The sequence below is a fragment of the Chenopodium album genome, chromosome 23, assembly GCF_948465745.1.
Source record: "Chenopodium album chromosome 23, dcCheAlbu1.1, whole genome shotgun sequence".
In the NCBI taxonomy this organism is placed as follows: domain Eukaryota; kingdom Viridiplantae; phylum Streptophyta; class Magnoliopsida; order Caryophyllales; family Amaranthaceae; genus Chenopodium; species Chenopodium album.
Genome location: NC_137856.1, coordinates 31,038,433 through 31,056,488, shown reverse-complemented (window position 1 = coordinate 31,056,488; position 18,056 = coordinate 31,038,433). Strand labels below are relative to the sequence as shown.

At 36.1% G+C, this 18,056-nt stretch overlaps 3 protein-coding genes across 5 annotated transcripts in view; all 3 read left to right on the top strand.

Annotated features, from left to right (window-relative positions):
• Positions 1-1,295: 1,295 nt before the first annotated feature.
• LOC145609001 (putative disease resistance protein At3g14460) lies at positions 1,296-6,101 on the top strand. The gene is made up of 2 exons (XM_081664578.1): positions 1,296-4,103; positions 5,760-6,101. The coding sequence occupies exon 1, from the start codon at positions 1,716-1,718 to the stop codon at positions 4,089-4,091; it is 2,376 nt and encodes a 791-aa protein (XP_081520704.1). The 5' UTR covers positions 1,296-1,715; the 3' UTR covers positions 4,092-4,103; positions 5,760-6,101.
• A 3,166-nt stretch (positions 6,102-9,267) lies between these two features.
• On the top strand, positions 9,268-13,339 carry LOC145609466 (putative disease resistance RPP13-like protein 1). 3 transcript variants are annotated; one of them, XM_081664948.1, is made up of 3 exons: positions 9,268-9,410; positions 9,495-12,335; positions 12,905-13,339. In XM_081664948.1, the coding sequence occupies exon 2, from the start codon at positions 9,509-9,511 to the stop codon at positions 12,299-12,301; it is 2,793 nt and encodes a 930-aa protein (XP_081521074.1). In that variant the 5' UTR covers positions 9,268-9,410; positions 9,495-9,508; the 3' UTR covers positions 12,302-12,335; positions 12,905-13,339. The 3 variants fall into 3 exon arrangements, with proteins under 3 accessions (XP_081521074.1, XP_081521073.1, XP_081521075.1); XM_081664947.1 differs by having other exon boundaries at positions 9,268-12,335; XM_081664949.1 differs by having other exon boundaries at positions 9,268-12,335; positions 12,879-13,339.
• LOC145607366 (uncharacterized) overlaps positions 12,729-18,056 on the top strand; it is an 8,012-nt gene continuing 2,684 nt past the window's right edge. Inside the window, exons 1-9 of the mRNA XM_081663040.1 lie at positions 12,729-12,783; positions 12,879-12,952; positions 13,037-13,101; positions 14,374-14,461; positions 14,654-14,749; positions 15,754-15,882; positions 16,490-17,332; positions 17,652-17,784; positions 17,867-17,937. Of these exons, the coding sequence (XP_081519166.1) occupies positions 12,729-12,783; positions 12,879-12,952; positions 13,037-13,101; positions 14,374-14,461; positions 14,654-14,749; positions 15,754-15,882; positions 16,490-17,332; positions 17,652-17,784; positions 17,867-17,937 (1,554 nt within the window). The remainder of the gene's footprint in view (positions 12,784-12,878; positions 12,953-13,036; positions 13,102-14,373; positions 14,462-14,653; positions 14,750-15,753; positions 15,883-16,489; positions 17,333-17,651; positions 17,785-17,866; positions 17,938-18,056) is intronic.

Below are 18,056 nucleotides of genomic sequence, written 5' to 3'. Positions count from 1 at the left end.
AGAGAAGGAGAAGGAGGGAGAAGAGAACGAGAGGAGAACAGGAGGAGAGAGGAGAGGAGAACGAGAGGAGAGAGAACGACAGAGAGATAGAGAAAGAGGGTGAATGAAGAGGAACACAGATAAGGAGAGGAGAGAGAAGAGGAAAAGAGGCGTAAAGCATGTTAGGGTTATTAGAATTTGGGAATTTTTTTTTTTTAAATATATATTCCGACGGATTTAAAAATCCGTCGGAAAATATCTTTTCCGACGGAATTTTCCGTCGGAACGCACATATAATCCGACGGATTTTTATTCCGTCGGAAATTTCCGACGGATTTGCGACGAAATTGTTGAATTCGTCGGAAATTTCCGACGGATTAAAAATCCGTCGGAAATTTTGACTTTTCCGACGGAATAATGTGTCTGTCGGAACCAATCCGTCGCTATTTGCCTGTTTTCTAGTAGTGGATCATCAACAACATTTGAAGTAGTGAACTCAATGAGAACCGGAGAAATGTGAGCTCGTTTTCTTCGTGGAATCTTCGATCGAACATTCTTCGTCAAAAAATCAGCAACAGAAACAACAATAGTAATATGAGCAGATTATAGAGTACTTGTAGGGTGTGATTGGTTTGGTCAGGGGTTACTGGTTTGGTCAGGGGTTACTTGTAATGTGTTACGGTTAGGGGTTACTTGTAGGGTGTTACTGGTTTTGGTCGGGGGTTATTTGTAGGGTGTTACTGGTTTTGGTCGGGGGTTATTTGTAGGGTGTTACTGGTTTGGTATGGGGCCTACAAGCAACTCTTGAATACGTAACTCATACAAGTAACCTTGAATAAGTTACTCATCATACAAGTAACCCCAAAAGTAATCCATACAAGTAACCCTTGAATAAGTAATCATACAAGTAACCCTTTAATTAACCCTTTCAAGTAACCCCTGAATAAGTTATCCATACAAGTAACCTCTGAAAAATAAATAAATAAATAAATAAGCAACTCTTGAAAAATACAAGTAACCCCTAAATAAGTAATCTATACAAGTAACCCCTGAAAAAAAAAAATAAAACAAGTAACTCTTGAAAAATACAAGTAACCTCTAAATAAGTAATCCATACAAGTAACTCTTAAAAAAAAAAAAACAAGTAACCCTTAAATAAATAATCATACAAGTAACTCTTGAAAAAAAATACAAGTAACCCACAATACCAGTAACTCCTACATGCGCGCGTCTGAGTCAGTTATTTTTGCTTACTTGTCATCGATAAAATTATACTTTTAATTTAATCAAATTAAAAAAACAATAATAAAAATAATGGCGAAGCCGGTGCCACTTAATAGCTCCGCCACCGTAAGGACGGAAAGGCCAACCTCCACTCCGCTCCACCCCTTTTAACATCCGTACACATATTTTGACGGCGATTTCATCACCATAACAATTCCTTACTCTGCTGTGATCCGCGCCTTAGCATCATACTAGAGTACTTAGCCTGAAAAAAACTCCAAAATGGACGGTTCAAAAGCCGGCAACTCATCGGACAAAAAGAGAGAAGTAGAGGTTTCTGAAAAAAACAAAATATTACCTGCGAATCTAGTAAGCTCACTTCCAGTAAATCTGAAGTGACAACAAAACGGCCAAGGTGGGATTCTACTCGAGGATATCATACTGAATTTGTCAGAGCATTCAAGCTGTTGCAGCTTAGAGATGAAACTACTCCCGACAAAATCCTGCGGTGGATGAGGGTTCCAGGATTAACTCTGGATACTGTTACGAACCACTTACTGGATTATCTTTTGTACAAGCGTCGGAAGTTGTTCACTAGTAATAGATCATGGGCATTACAAGCGGATGATGTTGATGATGATGATGATGCCCGCCAAGTGTTTGATGAAATGTTCTTTTCATCAAGTGCGATATTGAGCTCCTCTTTTCATGATAAATCATGGGTGTTAGAGGTGGATGATCTATACCCTGGGATAGTAGAGTGGGGTAATCTAGACCTACATCAATGGGGAGATTTGGGAGAGGAAAGAGAATTGATGTTTTCTAAGGTATTGACACCTTATGATGTTAGTGAATTGAATCGTTTGGTTATCCCAAATGAAGTCTCGTTGGAGTGTTATGGGGTGAAGGGGTTGTGCAGATTTTATGATCGGGCCGGAAAATCATGGAGCTTTCGGTGTAGATTCTGGAATTGTATGCAAAGATATGTACTTACCACTGAATGGAGCCACTTTGTTAAAGAGAAGCAGCTTCATGCTGGTGATACTGTACATTTTTACCATAGAAACAATGGGCTCCTTTTTGTTTCTTGGAGTCTTAGGGCTGACAGTGTTCACCCTCCTCTTATGCCTGCATTGCCTCCAACATTAGTTCCTAATAAGACTGATGATTCTGTTGTCCCAAATGATAGAGGTATTATTGATTTTGATACCCTTTTCCCTCCAGATCTTTTCGCGCTTTTTGATCAGATATTTTCAGATGATGTCTGTCCTTTTGATGGGAGGATGGTTGATGATGCCTTGCTTTCTTGTGCTTTGTTTGCTGCTGATCATGAATTTGAGAAAGATGAGCTGGTTCAGTTATGGATTCTAGACGGGATTTTTGTTCAGGAGCCAGTGGATAAAATCGTTGACCTATTCTTTGGGGGTTGTGTGATAAAGGGTTACTTACAGTATTGCAGAACCAACTTGAAGACTGGTAAAGCGATGTACAGATTTAATGGAGACAGAAGCAACCTAGTCTGGTTAATGAATTCAAGAGGCAGCCATGTTAACATAAAGGGCATTTCCAGCTTAAATGATATCTCCCCAGAAGTCTCTCATGTATCCATAAGGTGTCAGACTCCGAATGATACTAATGCGGCGTTCTGTAGTTCTGAAAAACTTAAGCAACTGAAGCTGATGATTTTTCTCAAAGGCCATGAATTCAGTTTTAAGAAAATCTCACGCGATTTCTTCTTGTCATTGAGGCAGCTACGATTCTTGGATTTGAGTCGGACTGGTGTTGTTGAGCTGCCGAGTTCCATAGGGAGTATGAAATGTCTATGCTATTTAGACCTTTCGTACACTCCCATCAAACGTTTGCCTGAACTAATAGACTGCCTTAGGATTTTACAGACCTTGAAACTCAGAGGCTGCAAGAATCTCACTATCTTGCCCAAAGGTATGAGAAAGCTGCTCAACTTACGCCATCTTGAGTTTGATGTCCTTTGCCAATTACGCACAATGCCTCAGGGATTGGGGGAATTAACTAATATTCAAACTCTATCAGCTTTCCTTGTTGGTGTAGAAGAAGGGTGCAACATAAGGCAGTTAAAGAACATGAATAACCTCTCAGGAAGCTTTTGCATATCGGGACTTGAAAATGTATTGACTGAGGATGAGGCCATGGAGGCTTGTTTGTCCAAGAAGTCACATATAACAAAACTGGAGTTGCATTGGAGTGATATACGTGATGAAGATGTTGTAGTTTATGGAAAGGTCCTTTCTTCTCTTCAGCCAAATTCAAGTATAGAAGAGTTACATATTAATTGCTTTGGTGGTTATGAATTGCCTAGTTGGATATGTGACACTGCATTCTCTAGGCTTGTAAGTATCAACCTCTTCAAGTGTGAAAATTGTCTAGTCCTACCATCACTCGGGCAACTACCTTCACTTAAATATCTCAGTATGGCGGACTTCCAGAATCTGAAGGTAATTGATCATAATTTCTATGGCGGATGTGAAATGCAAGTTGGTATTTCATGGCGTAAAGCATTCAAAAGTTTAAAGAGATTAACCATTGGAAACATGCTTAGCTTAGAAGAATGGACAGGAATTGAGTCTCTTGACTTTGCCAACCTTATTAAGCTCACAATAAAGCATTGCCCAAAACTGTATAGTTTATGCTCACTATCAAGCCTTTGTTCTCTTGAAAGTTTGGAGATTAGTCATTGTGCAGTGCTTGCTTCTCTTCCTGATGGCGAACTGCCTCCTCTGGTACAAACTTTTATAATGGAGGATTGCCCCATGATAACTACAAGGATCTTGGATGATGAAGATCAGTATTGGCATAGGGTTGCAGGTATACCACATGTATGGATTGATCATCAGGAGATGTCATGGAAGTAAAGATCTTCACAGGTATTGGTTTCTTTTTCATGGATGTGTGTAACACCTTATCACACTTTTGTCTTGATTGCACTCAATATTTCTTCCTGGTAAAGTTTATTTTGACTGCTGGCATAAAAAAATAAGTCAGGACCAAATCAAAACTCTTTTGTGCATTATATTGCTTGCCTCTGTTTTCAATATGGAATATAGATATTTGTGCTGTTCAGGGAATCAAGATATATGTGAAATTAAGAGCCGCCAATGGTTCTTGATGACTAAATTTTTCAGTAGCAACGAATTCCTATGAACATAATTTCAACTTGCACATTAAAAAGTATCATAATATTACCTGGAGGGAGATGTAGATGAATTTATACCGAGAGTGTTTTGTGATATGGAAAGCTGTGTAAAAGGAAGCGTTACTTTGTGTTATTTGAGACCATTTTATTCTAGATTGCTGATTACAATTTTGTCAAGTCAATTTGTTATGGTTTTATCTATGAGATTCCTTGAAGTTTTGTGAGCTGTTTCTATCCTTGGCATTGTTTTTTTGTTATTCTATCCATTCTACTTTTAACTAGTGTCTTAAATGCACACATTACAGGTCACATTAATTAAAAATGTAAGACTGACAAATGATAGTGCAATGATATTTGAAATCATGAAAGATATGGAATTAGAAAGCTATTTAAGTGGGAGATAACATGGAATGGAAGTAATACTTTTATGCTATTATTTATTTTGGGGAGATGAATTTAAGTCTCAAATCCCCGTCAAGGGAAAAATAAGTACTGATCTGTTCACTGTGTGTCTCTATAGCAATGGAATGAGAAAAGTTATATGAGTAGTGTTTTGTAAATTTCTAGGAAATTTTTGATGTGGCTATCTCTGATGCTGTTGCTTCTTGCCACACCATGACTCTGTGACAGTATATCATTGGTGGTAAAAGGTAGGGCAATGGGCAGCAAGGCCAGTTTCCACACCCCCCCCCCCCCCCCCCCCCCCCGATCATTTTTTTTGTTGAACTTGGGATTCTGTGAAGGCATGGGGGTGGATCATAGGATACTGTGAAAGTGGATGCAGCAGCAGAAGAGAGATTTAGTGAATTTTTAATGGTTGTGGTAGTGATTAAGATGGATGAAGGAATATAGGAAAATATAATATTGTAGGTATTTTGGTCATATCAAGTATGTCAGATACAGAATAAGAACTTAGTTCACAAACTAATGGAAACTAAATGGAGTGTAGGGTAGAGATGAATCAGATTTGAAGGGTACCATATGCATTTTAAATTTTTGTTTGTCCATCTTATAAGATTGTCCAAACTAGATAGGGATTATATAGAAATATAGCATAATCTTGAAGAATTTCTGTATTGGCTGTGAATTTTTAAAGGCTTGTGTTCTGTTCAGTTTTGTATCACACTTGTATGCATTTCCTTCAAACGTTTGGTCATTTCGTTCAGTATCATTTTAATAAAGAAAATTAGACAACTAAGATGAGTGATAGGAGTTTAAAGTCTACTTCTTTCTCTATTCCACTATGCTCCTCTAATTTCATGATGTTGTTTAAGTTTTTTCTTCCTAATTTCCCGACACAAAATCTGCATGTATCTACTAAATTTGGATGGATATTACTATATGACAATATTTAAAAGATATAGTTTTATTTAATGTTATTTTCCAGGGACGGCAGAGTAGCTTTCCTTCAAATGTCCTTCTGCCAATATGATTTCAACTTCTGAAAGGGCAGGGTGCTCTGTATCTCTGACCTCTAGCCTCTGGGATTTAGGTAAATTTGTGTTTTAATTGTCATTCTGAAGCTGTAATGCTATTCAGCCAGTTACTGTGAGCACTCTCAGCTCTCAAATTTCAACAGCTACCACGGCTTTGGCCTTTTTGATACATGTACCTGTAAGAATAATTTATATATCTATCTGTATGCAAGTCACTTACTGACTTACAAAGTTTCGAATTTAACTGTAGGGGATTACCCTTAGGATTCAACTCCCCGTTTCTTGTTGCTATTTGCTATACTACATAATTTTATTTGGCATATAGTTACTTCTTTTAGATGTTGTCCATGCAATTATTCTACTGAAATTGTCACTCTTGCTTACAAGACCATATGTTGCAAGCATGGGCTGTTGTTAATGAAGTTTCTATGTGACTGTAATGGGTCAGCTAAGGTCCACACTCCGCGATCATAAGATATTAATTTTCTTTGGCAACAATTTGCATTGCCAATATTGGGATCGTAGGTCAAGGAAATTGTGTGATGCACTAAATTGTTATGCATTAATATTTATTTTGAGTTATACCCATACTTGTGATTTCATCATCTATACTTAAACCAACATAATATCTAGATTTGTGGAAATAAACTAGCCCTGCTATAACCTGTTCCATCTTCCACGAGATGTGGGAAATAAGAATCTCATAAAATTGTTGTGTACACAGGTATGATTCGTATGTATACATGAAAATGTTGGTATCATGACTCATGAGAGTGTTAATTTGGGTTGCATATTTATGGTTTGATGAGATACAAGGTACAACAAAAAGTTTGGTTGAAATTAGGGCTACTCACCAAGTATATGAAATGTTCAAGCCATTATAACAGGGAGAGTATTGTGCTTGACCTTACTTTATCAGCAGCTTATAGCAGGTACTGGCGTACTGCAATTAGGACTTATCTGTATGCTTTAACAGCATAGCTAGAAGCATGGCAAATTAAAGCATTTCTTGGAAGTTTCTCTTACCAAAAGCTTGTTTGGGTAATGTTAAGGGAAGGAAAGGAAGGGGAGGGAAGGGAAAGGAAGGGGAAGGAAGAATGATGAGTTTTCCTTCCAAATCTCTACAATGTTGGAGGGATCATTTTCTTAGAATTTAATTTTTCCATTTTTCTTCCCTCCAATTCCCTTCATCCCAAATTTGCTATCCAAATGAAAGATACTCCCTCCTTTCATTTCCCTTCCCTCCATTTTTCTTCAATCCAAACACACTCTTAATGTTACTAGGATTCATCAATTTTTAACAATTATGCTTGTCGAGACTCACACGCTCCAATATAGGCGTGGTTTTTTTTTTTTTTTTTTCCATAAATTGGATTTGGCCATGCATGCTTTTAATATTTTAAGTAGAACACATGACATGCTCCTACACCTTTCCCCACCACTTAAGGCTAAGACTAAGGCTCGGTTCATTTCACCTTACAAAAAATAATAATATTTAGTAAAAGTAATTTCAATGCAGTAAAAATAATTTCAATTCAATAAAAATCAGTAACTTTAAAGAAGAAATATGCACCCCATATTGTACTTTTTTTCAATATTCATATATTAACTTTATAGTTTTGTATTATTATAATAGCAATATATTTTATCATAAAATTTGTTGTTAGATATGTATTGATATAAAGTTTCATAATATAACTTTATTTTTTTATTAATTATTATTTATATAAAGTTAAACTAGTGTATCGGCATGTGTGCAAAGTTTGACCGTGTCACTTATTCAGTGACGGAGAGCGTACTAGAGAATCGGTAAAAATAATTTCAGTTTAGTAAAATAATTTCAGTTTTGTAAAAATAATTTAAGTCAACAAAATTAATGTTAATTCAACAAAAATAAGGTGAAGTGAATAGAGCCTAACATTGATTTCTCTTGACTCTTTCCTTTCTCCTTTTCTGGATGTTCTGCAAGCTTGTGAATTACAAGTTTCATTTGCTGATGAGCTTGCTAACAAGATTTTGAAATTTATGCTACAGTGATGTCTTTCATCTTTGATTGACAGATTGTGTAGTTTTAGGAGGAAGATATTTTGTGTTTTAGATTCTGCATCCTGCTCTTGAATGACAAAATCAATTCTAAATGTATATTGGTGCTACAATGGATATTTAGTGAGTTTTTGACGAATATGCCATAAGTTAGAAGATGCAACTCTTTTAGATGCCACATATATATTGGAATATACTGGAATGAAAGGAAACAAGATAACAGCGTGAACAATGTTATTGCTGCATCCTCCTTTGAATGCCTCAGCCAACTTTTCTGTGATTAAAGGCTCTCCGTCGGGTCATTTTCAATTTTAGAATGCTTAAAATGCTGCCCTAACTATAGCTTTTAATTGAGAAATACTTCTATTTGAATGTTTACTCAGTGTTGTATTGATCAGAACTGTCTAGCTATTGCTTTTTTGGCTAGTGGAGTGAATGTTTGCATGGAGGATCGTAATCTCTCATGCTGATGAAGTTCAGAATTGCTACCAAATAATAATTTGTCCTGCCATTTACTTGACTCATCTGTCTGAAAATGTGCTCTTGTTGACTTGTTAGTTGCTTGCTATTGCTAATACTGCTATTTAATATTATACCTGGGTTCGGCATTGATTACCATTTTCTTGTTGTTTATAAAGTGGAAAATAAGGAAGTGAAGATATTAAGAGAACCAAGTGAAAGGGTGTTTGGGCAGAAAACAGGAATATACTCCGCAGATATTAGTTCAATTTTTCAGAAGTTCACCACTACTATTTCTGCATTGGATTATTTTCTTTTTTTTTTTTTTTTATCCATCTTGTTGTAGGTTAAGGCTGATTGAGATATTGTATTTCATACCGGATTTCCAATCATTTCGGATTGAGAAAAATCCAATCTGAAAATATAGGATACTGATCTGTAATATCCTAACCTTAAAAATATTGGATATTTTGGATATCTGAAATTTTATTAGGCTGTTGTTTAACATTTTAAGTTTAATAAATTTAGTTTTTTCTAAAATTCGGATATTTGGATATATGAAAATTTTCGAAGGCAATCCCAATCCAATTTAAAAATATCTGGATATCTATCTGAAATGTCTAACATATAAAGAAACCGGTTTAGATAACCTAAACTGCGGATGGGATCAGCCTGATCTCGAATTGGGTCAACTGGATCAGTTTTGTAAGAATCATCAGAGACTTGGGAAGTAGCTCTCACCCTAGATGTAGAATGCTCATTTCTCCAGCATGACCTATTGTGATGAAAAATGGTGGGGGAATGTAGGAATTTGGTAATTGAATAGATATATGGGCCAATTGCCTATATTATTAATACCACTAAATGACAAACTAAAAACTAGTGGTTTATTTTTTATAAGTAGCTCCTACCCAGATACTTCGTTCTTATTTCTCTATTATCACTGTCCAATTTGCTATTTAATTTGCATCTTAAAAGAATCAACATAATATTTTAGTGGTAAATTATTGTAGCTGCTGACTTTTGACTTCTGTGTTTCTTGTCTCCAGTCATTTCCAGCTAATTTCCTGAGACAAAAACTGCGGATTGTGTATGATGTGGTGAGCATCCATTCCTGAACAATAACACTAAGATAAGTTATCCATCTCTTGCTTATACAGTCCTTGTTACTCTTTTATCTTCAGATTTAAAGACATTAATGGAAGTGTTTCAATCAGACTTTGCTTTGGCTTTGCTTCAAGATTTGCTAGAAAGATTCAAATCTTTAATCTTCGAGGAAGCAGGTCAGGTGGTACAGTTTGATGCAGAAGATGAACTTAAAAAGCTGAAGAGGAAACTCTTGAAAGCAGAAACCTTATTTGACAGCTTTCAATTCACTCCAAACAATACCTGGCAACATTGGGTTGGAGAAGTCACTGGAGTTTGCTACGATGCTGAAGACTTGGTTGATGATATATTACTTGGTTCTAGTAAAACTTCAGTGATTGAGAAGATCTTCTCGTTTTTTGAAAGGCGGAAGATGGCTCAACAGATCCAAGAGCTTCAAGGAAGGTTGGAGGATATAATAAGTGGATTAGACATGGTCAACAGAACAAACAAGCAAGCATTGCAGTGCTCACTAGGATGTTTCAAAGAGACTGCTTATACAAGGAAGCAACTACGGTTTCCAGTGAGATTATTCGGGAGGGAAAGCGACAAGGAGAAAATAGTCTCCATGCTGCTGGAAGAAACACTGATTACAGTTTCTATAGTTGGCATGGGTGGCCTTGGCAAAACAACACTTGCTCAGAGTATTCAAGATGATTCCAGAATCCAAGAAAAGTTTCATCGTATAGTTTGGATTTCAGTGTCTGCGGTGTTTGACATGACAAAGATCACAGACTTTATATTGAATCAGAGGCAAGAAGGGGAGTATAGCTTTCATCCTGAGAGAATCCAGAGTTCATTTGGTGATCTTTACTTGGGGAAAAGTATTTTGTTTGTGTTGGATGATTTACGGGAAGTTAAGGGTAATGATTGGTGTTCTTTCTGTCATTATTTTCTGTGCTCGTCTGGTTCCAAAGCTCTTCTGACTACTAGCAACCCAAATGTAACATCAATTACTAATGCTACTCCTTATCATTTGCAAATGATGAAGGATGAAGATTGTCAGGCTCTAATCATGGATAGAGCGCTATCTTTTAATAATATATCTGAACGAAAGCTTGTAATTTTGGAGGATATTGCTGGAGCAATGGCACAAAAGTGCAAGGGCTTGCCTCTGGCAGCCAATATTTTGGGACTTCTTTTATCCTCTAAGCATGATGATGATGATTGGGTTACTTTATCAGAGAAAGACATATGTGAGCTAAGTATTTTTAAAGAGGAAATATTTCCTGCTTTTAGACTGAACAATCCTTACTTGGCATCACATTTGAAGAAGTGTCTTGCTTATTGCTCGTTATTCCCTCGTGATTACGATTTTGAGAAAGACAGCTTGGTTCAGCTGTGGATGGCTGAAGGTTTTCTTCTGCCTCAAGGGATGACAAACCTTGAACAAATTGGCTGTGAGTATTTTGATGAGCTGTTATGGAGATCTGTGTTTCAACTTTCGCATCTTGGTGATCAGGAGATGCCAAGCTACAAAATTCATGAATTTATTCACAGGTTTGCTGAGTTTGTGGCTTCAGACACATGTTTCAGGTTGGCGAAAGGTGAGTGGTCTTGCTCCGCCCCTTTATATAAAAAAGTTCGCCATCTGTCCCTGCTTTGTGATTGCATCAAACTATCGTTTCTCAAAGAAATTGAGAAATGTGATGGTCTGAGGACATTTCTTCTGCTAAGTGAACATGGAACTCAAATTGGCCAAGTTCCTTATTCCTTTTTTCAGAAATTGGTGCGGTTGAGAGTTCTAGACTTGAGTCATACTAATATTGATGAGCTTCCTGAGTCACTGGGTAGATTAAAGCATTTACGGTACTTGGATGCATCTCAGACACATATCCTAAGGTTGCCTAACTCAGCTTCCGACCTTCATGGGCTACAAGTACTCAAGTTGAGAGGCTGTTCTCGACTTTTAGAGTTGCCAAAACAGATTAAAAACTTGACCAACCTTATACATCTTGATGTGGACATAAAGGTATTGAGGTGCATGCCTGCAAGTATCGGGAGTTTAAGCTGCCTTAAAACACTTCCTGCCTATATGGTTGGTAAGAAGGAAGGATATCGCATAACTGAGTTGAAGAATTTGAAGAATCTGCGCGGTACAATATGCCTTGGTAAACTTGAATATGTTAGGGATGGGGCAGAGGCCAGGGAAGCCATGATATGTGATAAGCCATTTATTAAGAGGTTGGAATTAGAATGGAGCCGTTGTTCTAGAGATGGATCTGTGGCGATGGATATCCTTTCTGGCCTGCAACCGCACAAAAATTTAAAGGAACTGTTATTATTCAACTATGGTGGTTCCAGATTTCCTGTTTGGCTTACTAGCTCATCCTGCTTGCTTGTAAGTATTCATGTACAATTTTGCAAGCAAGATGATGTCTTGCCATCACTTGGGCAACTTCTCTTCCTCAAGACTCTTCATATCGAAGGAATGGATCGAGTGAAGTGTGTGGACAACCATTTTTGTGGAGAAGGCAGAAATGGAGCCTTCCCTTCATTAGAATCATTGAAGATCCAAGACATGATGTGCCTTACGAGGTGGTTTAAATTGCCAGACAATAGCATGCCCCAGCTCCGTGAACTTACCATTGAGGATTGTCCTAATCTCCTCTCAATGCAGTCACTAAAACATATGAATTCATTGCAAACTTTTGAGCTCAATCGCTGCATGGAGCTGATGTCATTGCCTGAGCTTCCGGTGTCAATTCAGTCACTGATCATTACCAATTGTGATATGGTGAAAGAGCGATGTCAACCTGAAGAAGGTCCTGATTGGAGTAGCATAAGAGCAATTCCGTATGTGGATATTGACTATGAGACTGTGGTTCCTCAAGCTTCAAGTTAATGTACCACCTACACATGGCAGTCTGCTCTTGCTGGTAAGGTTTTCATCCTTCTTTCCTGAAATTGATCTGACCGTAAGCTAAGTGATTTATTTTAATGGTTCCTGTATTGATGGAACTTTTAATATATTGTGCAAACTATACTTGTTTTGTTCCTATCCTCTCCCCGAAGTCCCAAACCCAAAAGGTTGAATCAAATACTAACTACACTTGAAAATCATTAGAATTGTTCAGTAATTAGAAAGTCAAATGTCTCTGATCTTAAGAGCTGCCAGTTTTGAATTTTTCTGAGAATGTATGAGAGAATCATGTGTGTTTTCCATTGAACCTGCTTCATTAAAACCATGCATTGTTTAGGGATGTGGAGCACAGTTACAAGAGATATGTTTTGGGTTTGTTGGATTGAAAGCTAGCAATGGTATATAGGCCATGGGTCATTTTCTTAAATTTGGTCGTATGCTTATTTATGAAGTGTTGAGACAATGTGATTAATAATTTCCAGATGGTGTGAATATCTTTGAAGGCTGATCACTTTGTTTTACTAACTGTATCCTCTTTATTTGGTTGGTTTACTAACAGGTCCATTCTTGTTGGCAAAATTGCAGGAAGGATCATTAGACACTGCCAAATGCCAATGCAGTCCTACAAATACAGTGATAAGTAATTGAGCATTCTTCTACAAGCAATAGTTTGTTTGCTGATGATGATTAGTAACGATGTTTACACTTCGTTGTCAGACTCAGAGAGTCACAGGTAATGGAGATAGTGCAACAAGGAATGAATTCTGTGACTTGTTTACAATGTGAGTGAATAACATCTGGTAAATGATTGACTTGTAAGCATAGTCAATTTGAGAAGTACTACTAGTGTAATATCTCTGCAGAGTATTGTATAATTTTTTGTTGTAATTGCCTATAGATTTTGCAGTAGAATTCTGAAGTTAATCTGCTGAACTTTGTTTCAGAGGGTGCTTTTGTAGGTTTATTGTTATTATTGTAAATTCGTTATTGAATATCTATATCTCAACTTATATTCTTTTTTATTTTTGTTTTATTTTTTTGTGCACTTATTCTATACCTCAAGTACCTGTGTCGGACCTTCAACACTCAAACATGAGTATGATATTTGGACACTTTATTTTACCTCGAGTATCTGTGTCAAACCCACAACACTCGGACATGAGTACGACACTTGGACACTTGATTTTAGTTTTAAAAAATAGCCGAATCAGACACTTGGACACGTACTCATATCAGACATGGGACTGTCCGTGTAACATGAGTGGCATCCTCCTCATTAATTGCTTTTCTAACCATAACTTACAATTTTATTTATTTATTTTTTTAAAAAAATGTAAATGTTTCGCCCAAAGAAATTGTAAACGTTGTTTAGACAAGATTAGGAATTTAGGATAGCCTTTAGTTTAATAACATGTCTTACCAATTAGGCAATTACCACTCAAATATGTCATATTTCTTTTTTTTTTTTTTTCTTTTGATTTAATTAACAAACAAAATATAAAAACATATTAAATGAATAGCCTATCTTGTATTAGCTAGCTACACCATGTAACCGGTTATAAAAGAACAAAGTAACCTTTGTAACATTAACTAAATAACCCCTGTAATATTGACCAAGTAACCCCATGATGGGTGGCCATACCATATAGCTAGTCACATATAAGAATTTGTGTTGAATAAAAATCTAACATATAAAATTGAATTTAGAGAAGTCATGAATTAGATGTATAATTGCAAATTTTATGTAATAAGCTAGGGCATAAGCGTATAGTCTTGTAACAATACGTAATTGTTTCCCTTCCTATTTTATTCATTTTCAAATTATTGAAGTTATTTTATATCATTAATTAGTACTCCGTATTTCAAATTGTTATCTAAATCATTTTTTTTTTGTAAATTTATTAGTTGTTTGATAAATTCAAATCCTAAGCTTATCGTCACTTAAAGTGACTTTCTAAAATTTCACATAGGGCCAGTATTAAAAAACGAAAGGAGTAATCTATCTATTTTTATTACTCACATAGCTTTATAATACAGTCATACTTCCTTTATAGTTTGGTATTTTGGCGCCAAAGTCTGAGTCTCCCCGCCACTGCTACTACCATGGAAACCTTCGCCTTCCGTCCTCCCCAATTCTCCGACGTACTCTTTCTCTCTCTTCTTTCTACCATTTCTTCCTTATTTTCATCATTATTATCGCCATTTCTCAGTAATTTATCCAACGAAATTTGCTGCAATTTTATGATGTTGTATAAACCCTAAATTCTGTAAATTAATTTGATTTACCCCCAATTTTATTTATTTTATTTTTTATTTATTTTTCTTTTTTTACAGGATGTAGCTTTTCTTCCGGCATGGCTTCAACCTAATCATTCAGCGTCAACACCTCAAAATTTGGATGATGAAGAACTCTCCCGCCATTCTCTTCAGGTTTCAATAATTTAATTTTACCCACTTTTTGGGATTTTAATTTAATTCCAACAATTATTTTCTAGGGTTTCATTTTATTGCAAATTACTTTTATTATTGCTGATCATATTTGTTTATATGGGGGTAAAGACTGCTGTTTGTTGAGTTTTGATCCATCTTTTGTTTGGAATAAAGAAAAATGTTTTGAATTTGTTGGATTATTTTGGTTATAGTTTTTTTTTTAATAATGTGTAGTTATACTTTGGCAGTGACTGGATTATTGATTTGAGGTATCGAAAGTACAGTTCGGTTGTTGTTAGATCATGGTCTTAAGAGAATGAAGTAGTATTTGATTTGTCATCTAGTTAGTTCAATTGTAATGTACATGGGTGTTTCTAGGAATTGTAGGATGTAGCTACAAGGTGGTAAATTTCTGTTTAACATCAAATTTGGCATTATGTTCTTTAACTAGACATCGGAAAGCGACAATATGATGAACCATTAATAATTTAAGAGTGACAATCAACACAGTGGGATTATACTGTTCTTGTGTCTCTTATCGCCTGCATTTTTTGGGCAGGCTTATGTTGATCCTCATACTACATTCACGAGTATGGAGTAGATTGTTTTGCCAATTGAAGCCTCTCGATGCCTTAGACAAAAAAGCTTTTAAATGTTCTATATTTAGTCACTGATCATTTGTTTTTTGCAACACAGGCTTAAATTACAAGATCTCATGTTATTTTTGTGAAAATTGAACGAGAACATTTAATGCTAGAGTATAAGTACAGTTTTGCTAGATGTCGTATACGCAAATTATGTTACATGGTCAATCTGGATGCGTGTTGGTGGTGGGTGCTTGTTGCCTGGGTCAATCGGTTGCATTAAGTCTTGGTACTTATAGATAATGTTTATGTTGCACGATATAGTCTTAAGTCAACGATTATTACAATAAACTATTGTGTTTACTATAAGCATTTCCAGATTGCTTACCTGTTATTGAAGTTTCCTGCTGCAAAATGCAGAATGTGGGAGAAAATAACCAAGTCAAAGATTCCAACCTTTCAACTATCAAAGATAGCAGATACATTTGTCAGTTATATCTATCTGGAGAAGAAAGCTCGCCAGTTACCCTCACTACATCTTGTGAAAAGGTGCGCTCTAAAAGCTTTTGAACAATCGGTATTATATTTTGCAACTTGGGATGCTATAGTACTGAATTACTGACTACTGAGTATTAAAGATTTTTTTGTGATGATATATCTTCTTCCAAAAAATAAAAAGATGTATGATCTCTGTTCCTGCATATATTTTATTCATAGCAATACCTTATTTGCATTGTTTCGTTTATGACTTATAGGTCAACACTTATTATTGTTAGTACTTTCTGTTTCCAGTTGTAGAATAATGATTTATGTGGTGTAACTATTTCTCTTTACCAATTTGGTTGGCCATATATGCATGACAGAATGAGTTTTAGTCTTCTGCTTTCTTCAGGCTTTATGTCAGCTTGAAGCCTTGAACTTACCAAACCCTTTTCTGCATTCCACTAAAACATCAAAATAATTTTATCAGCCTTCTTGTCCAATTTGCGCCTTTTCTGTAGCAATGCATCAGATTTAGCGGAGATTAACACCAATGCATCAGATTTAGCGGAGATTAACACCAACTGTCTGATCTGTTTTTGTGTACAATTGTATCTATTTTCCCACCTTATATACTGGGTCTTAGTTTTTGTTTTGCTTATTTTCTTTCTAGCAGGTTTTGCATTTTAACCTGCATCTTTCAACAGATGGAACTCCATCGATCATTTCCAACCCACCCTCACATGATGACAAGCTTAATTCTGCACTAGCTCTAGTTGACACAAGTGAGATGCACGAGTGCAATATAGGCCATGTTATTCCTAAAATGAATATTGTTCCTTCTCCTTCAAGCGACAAAAACTTTGGAAATTTTACCAACCAAACTCCATTAAGTAATGCTGCTGGACAGAAATCTTTAGAGATCTTAAACTCCAATTCTGCTGAAGACGATGACATTAGTGATGCCGTGGAATTATCTGTTGTGGCATCAGAAGCATTAGCCATACATAATATAGTACAAAGTGGATCTTTTTCAGAAGCTTTGTCTACTTCAGCGATAATTGAAGTTGCTCTTCGAGTGAAGCAAGCACGGCTAGTTGAATCAAAAGATTTCTCATATTGTTTTGAGGATTCTGATAACTCTGCTGACAGCCTTTCAGATATAGGCGACTCTGACATGGAAGATGCTTTTAAAGATGTTGGTTTATTTATCAGTAGTTTGGACAATACCTCTTTAAATGATCTGTCTACGTCTCGAGTCAAGGAAACTCCCATGTCAGAAGTTCCTGGAGAGGATGAAGAGGTTCAATGTGAATGGCAGAAAGACCAAGAAATATATTTTGACAACTGTGTTGCATTAGAACTTCAGGACATTAATCCAGATACAAATAAATCGAAGGATCTGCCAGCTGAAATATCTGACAATGAGAAGCTTGAAAAGTTGCGTAGAAACCCACCCCTTGAGATCTTTGTAAATCAATCACAGAATGGGAATTTAGATGATCAGCAGACATTACAGGTAATTGATAACAGGACTTTTCTCCCCATTCATCTAGTGTTTTTGTTCACCACTATGTATGTAATTTAAGATTTGTATGTAGTCCTTTTCGTCTTTGAAATTTGTAGAGCAATTTGATTTTGCTGCTGAATTTACTATAACCAATAATACACATCTAAAGTATCGAAAACATGCTATGTATTTCTTCCACATGCCCCCCCCCCCCTTCCCTCTTAAACACATACACATACAAAAAAAAAAAAATTGTTACTTTATTATTCCCCTGTTTTGTCTTAAGAAAGTCTAACATTTGGATTTATTATACTGTGTAAATCTGCAGAAAGAAAAAAATGATATAGCTCATGAAAATGGCTTCCCTCATCAACTAGAATCAAAATCTATACCTCAGTCTCAGCATTTAAGTAGAAGAACACCAGAGTCTACATCTACAATATGGCATTCACATTATGCAGGTAAAGTTCCAAAAGTGCCTCCATCACAAAACTCTTAACATTGTGAATGCTTTATCTAAACCTGTTTCTTTCTTGTTAGCAGACATTAATGAGGTTAAGGACGGATCATCATGCAGATTCCAGAGTCGCTGGTTTGGTGGTTGGACAGGAACGGTAATGCACCATATATTTGAAATAGATTTATTTTTATCTCAATCTGGAATACTGAATTCTTTTACCCTTTAGAACTGTGATGTTTTTAAAGATGATATTTAAAAAAAGGCTTATCATGC